The 4,549-nt window shown below is 59.7% G+C and overlaps 1 protein-coding gene across 1 annotated transcript in view; it reads left to right on the top strand.

Annotated features, from left to right (window-relative positions):
- Positions 1 to 2,762, top strand: part of NOL4L (nucleolar protein 4 like) — a gene marked incomplete at its 5' end in the record, with an annotated part of 63,286 nt that extends 60,524 nt beyond the window's left edge. The window contains 2 exon segments of the mRNA XM_035895832.1: positions 2,502 to 2,615; positions 2,618 to 2,762. Of these exon segments, the coding sequence (XP_035751725.1) occupies positions 2,502 to 2,615; positions 2,618 to 2,694 (191 nt within the window).
- Between the last annotated feature and the right edge of the window lie 1,787 nt (positions 2,763 to 4,549).

The following is a 4,549-nucleotide window of genomic DNA, read 5'->3' as shown; positions in this document are numbered from 1 at the left end:
CGGCCGGGAGAACAGGGCTGAGGCTGCCGGGCGGGAAGGCAGAAGGAGAGCACGGGCAAGGCTTGAGGGCTTGGCTGAGCGAGGAGCAAGTGGACAGAGCGGAGCAGCCTGGGGCCGAGGAGGGCACTTGGGGAGGTGCCGTGGTTCCTGGTGACTCCCTGGCACCCAGGCGAAAGAGACGTGGGGTGGGGCAAAGGCTGTCCCCTTGGGCAGCAGCCCTCTGGCTTTGCCCTCCCGGCAGCAGTGGCAGGCGGGGCTGGAGCCCGTGCTGGTCCTCGGCCGGTCCTTTGGCAATCTCTGGGCTGCCTTTGCTTGCCCGGGTGCGCTCTGGGCGCCTGCCCTGCCCCTGCCCGCCCTCGCGGGGAGTGAGGATTTGGAAGGATGTGATTTCCGGAGCCCTGAGAGATGCCTGTCTGGGATTAACTCTTATCATCCCCTCCTAATGCTTCTTAACCCTGAATAAAGATCCCGCCCCGGCCTCCAGCTGCTGAGACCTAATCCTTGCAGCCACGGCGGAGGCAGCTATGGTTCCTCCCCAGAGCAGCACAGGCACCCCTGGCCCCCCGCGCTGCCCGGCCCCCCCCTCTCGCCCATCCCAGCCGCGAGCGCTGGCTCCTTGACGAGAGGCAGCAAATGTGCCGAACCGCCTCGGCGCAGCCCCAGCGAGCGTGGGCCCCAGGAGGAGCAGAGGGGCCCTGGCTGTAGCACCCAGCAGCAGCAACTTGCCTCTTTCTAATGGATTTTTTAAACCTCTGCTTCGCAATTATTTTTTTCCCCTTTGCCCAAGCTCTTTGTCAGTCCTTCAGCGATAAGAGCCTGCTGCCGTAGCGCTGGCAAGGAGTGCTGCGAGGAGCTGCGCCTTCTCCTCCCTCCGTGAGCAGAAAGTCTGCAGGGGTTTGCTGCCCAGAAGCGTCTTCTGCCTCCATCCCCCACCTAAGGCGATTCTTGCTCAAACCCGCATCCCCACTCCCAGCTCCTTCCCCCTTGGTGAGCCGGGAAATGGGCTCCCTTTGCTGCTGCCTTTTCTGTCCAGTGAAATTGCTTTCGCATGAGAGCCTCCTCCTCCTCCTCCTCCCCTTCGCAGCGCTGATTAGCCTGGCGTGGAAGTCCTCTGCTGGTGCCACTCCTCCCGCAGCATTTGCTGCTCCAGCATTGCTTTTCCTTGGATGCTTTTGGACGCTTTCCTTCCCACCCCGGGGCGATGCACCCCGCTCCCTGCCGCTGGTCACCAGTGGGACCCACCTGGTCTCAGTGGGGCTGCTGAACTCTCCTGTCCTGGCTTGCAAACCGCTGCAGCACCCCGTCCCCGCTCCATCTTCCCGCGTGTCCCACTGCTGCGTCAGGCCACGCAGCAGGAGCTCAGCCCTCCTGAAGCCTTTCTCCAGCATCACCAACTGCTCCATCGGGCTGTGATGCTCCAGCCCACAGCCAGGGGATTCATTAGTTCAGTGCCTTCTCTTTCTCCTTACCCCCAGGCTGCAGCCTCGCCTGCCTCCTCTCCCTCGCTGCTATCGCATCTGTAGTACACAGCCGCGCTCTCCGTTTCTAGTTGATGGGGTGGTCCTTGCACCTTGTTTGCCTTCTCTTAGTCCAACACGAAGCGAAATCCAGTTTCTCCCCTGCCTTTACCTGGCCGTGTCGCGCCTCCAGCCCTGTATCAGCCTTCCTGCCGAAGCCTGCCACGCGCGGGCACCCACACGGGGCTGCCCAGGCGTGTGCGTGGCTGTGCACACCTACCTGCTGGCAGCCAGCGCTCCCTGGGCCTTGGAGAACTCGATGATTTGGTCACTTCTTGCAGGTTTAAGCTCCGTAGCGGCATGGGGCAGGTTGTGAGCTGGGGCAGCTGTGTGTCCTGTCCTGCAGAGGACAGACACACGTACGTGGCCAGAAGCCAATCGCATGCGATAGAAGTGGCGCAGAGGCTGACTTAGGAGAAAAAAAAGATCCCTGCCCGTCAGACAGATCATAAATTTTGCAGGTCTTCATTTCATTTGCAGACTAAGCCACAGAAACGTGCGGCCCAGTAAGACCATTCGGCTCCCCCCAAACGTTCTGGCCCCGCGCCCTGTGCTGGGCACAGACGCCGCGTAGTTACCCTGCACTAAAGCAGGGAAATGCCCCGTGCGGGCTGTTACTCGCCATAGGCAGAGGAAAAACCAGAACCTGGAGGATGATTTTGATGGGCAGGTGCCCTCCGGCGCGGGTTCAGCTCCTCGCAGAGCGCAGCCGCAGACCCTCCCTTCGCAGAGCGGGCGGGCCGGGCTGCAGGACAGGATTTTGCTCACGTTGGCGCTGAAGTCTCATTCCTTGTTGTGGCTGTTGCAGAGGCAGTGGCGTGCGCGGGCTGATGCAGGAGCGGGGGCTTTTCACGTTGTCCAGGGTGCCGCGCTTTGCCGGGACCTTCCTGCTGGTGCAGAGCTCCCGCTGGGGATCTCGCCGCGGCAGGACGGCCGCAGGCAAGGCTGCTCCGCCTGAGCTTCCCTCTCGCTTTTCCTCGGCAGGTCCGACCGATCTCAGCATGAAAGGTGGGGCCTCCAGCACGGCCCCCTCCAACAGCACCAGCAGGGGAATGCAGGCTGCCCAGCTCAGCCCCACGGAGATCAGCGCAGGGCGGCAGGGGGTGCCCCGGAGTCGGCGGCGTTTCTGCTTCGATCTGCAGACGAACTGGAAAACCTCATTTTACAGCAGAACTGACTCCCCGTGTCTGCGTCGCTCCTCTGTCGAGAAGACAATTTATACCTGCGAGAAAGCGGCTCCCAGCGGTGTCCTGCTCAGGACCACCATCGTCCTCCCGTGCAGCGGCGGGTACATGTAGTTTTAGAAGGTGGAATCCAAAAGACCTGTTTTCTTTTACACTCCAAGCACCTGGGACTTCAGGCACAAGGACACGTTTTTTGAACCGTACCAACACCTGTGCGTCCAGCTGACCAGAAGCCAAACCTGCGGCTCGGGAGGATGGGGGACTTTCAAGGGCAGAAGGGAGCCTGGGGAGGTTTGGGGCTGCAGATGTATTTAGAATAACCTTTGTGGACCCAAATGTTAGATTCCCATCCCCAGATAATTTCCAAGTCTTAGGTGAGCTGAATCACATATTTATTGAGAAATGGACCCTCCTCTCCCCTTAGTAATTTATTTTTCTGAAAATGGATTCTTTTGAGTTTGTACAGATTGCCAGTTTTTTGTCTGTCTGATCAGAAGGAATTTATTCCTGTGAAATAACACATTCCATATCACTACACTACTAATTCCCAGGCAGCTCTGCCTGGTTCTCTGGGGAGCCCTTGTCCCACCGGGAGCAAGTTTGCCATCCAGCCCGGACCTCGAGGCTGCTCAGCCTCGGGTAAGCGTAGGTGGCAGCTGACCAACGGAGCAAGCAAGCGTCCGGCTTAGACCTTCGTTCTAAGCGATCCCGTAGCAGCAGTGGGGTCTAAATCTCCCGAGAGACTCGGCAAGCTCAGCAGACCTCCAGCTAGAAGGACGTCTCGCACTCATTTAAGTCATTGCAGATAAGAGAAGGAAGGAAGGAAGGAAATACCTGAGAAACACTGTCTTGCGGTCACCATCCGTACTCTACCTCACACTCCATTGTGGGCTTCTTCCAGGACTGGCCGAGCTGGTCCTGGGGGACGGTGAGTGTCGCAGACGCGTGGATCGCGCCGAGGAGGCTGGAACCAACCCGGCAGATCCAGTGGATCCGCCGGGGTCCTGCTGCGGGGCTGCGCCCGGCCGTTTGCTCCAGTCCGCGTGAGACCGACCTGGGGGAGCACCGGGAGAATAAACCGTTTAGGAACCGCCTGGGTGTAATAAAGGCTAAGGCCGGGTCTTTGCCGGAAAAGCGAAGACAGAGACAGGCAACATCCGGCAGCAGAACTGACAAAGTCCTCTGCGGGGCCCAGGATCCTCCCCCCTCCCTGCTCACAGTCCTGGAACAAGCCCACAGTTCCCAAAGTGTGGAAAAACCATAGTCCAATGACCATTCTGCCCCGCTACCACCCCCCACCCTCAATAATGCACTTCGTTTTGCTCAGTGCAATACCTACTACCAGTGCTGCTAAACCCAGGGACTTTGCTCAGGCACGGAGATGCTGAGCCGAGCCAAGCAATGCAACGTGCTCTGGAGCCACGTAGAGCAGCAGGGACCGGCTGCCGGGGATCCCAGCTCCTCCGCGCGCCCCCGCAGCCCCCCCCGGGCAGGAGTCCTCGCCACAAGATACGAATTCGATGAGCGTAAAGCCCTATGCGCTCGTTGTGAAGGTAGATACTTTCTCTGCTGGTCCCAGCCGGGAGCGGACCCGGGCGGCTCGCTCAGTAGCCTTTACACCCGCTTATACTCCCACACACTGGAAGAGAAGCAAAACCTCCGCCCTGCTCTTAGTCTCAGTACAGAAAACGCCACGGGCTCCTGAGGACCGGCTTGCCTGGCCCGGCAGCAGAAGGGATCAACTGTTGCATTGACTGTTTTCCCCAAACCGTAACCTTCCCGTAGCATTTGGAGAAAAGGGACCGAACCCCTGGCCCTCGGGCGTAGTCAGAGGTGGTGGCTTCTTAG

The sequence above is a fragment of the Egretta garzetta genome, unplaced genomic scaffold (genome assembly GCF_000687185.1).
Source record: "Egretta garzetta isolate BGI_Z169 unplaced genomic scaffold, ASM68718v1 scaffold316, whole genome shotgun sequence".
In the NCBI taxonomy this organism is placed as follows: domain Eukaryota; kingdom Metazoa; phylum Chordata; class Aves; order Pelecaniformes; family Ardeidae; genus Egretta; species Egretta garzetta.
Note: the sequence above shows the minus strand (reverse complement) of the source record. Positions and strands in the feature narration are given on the sequence as shown.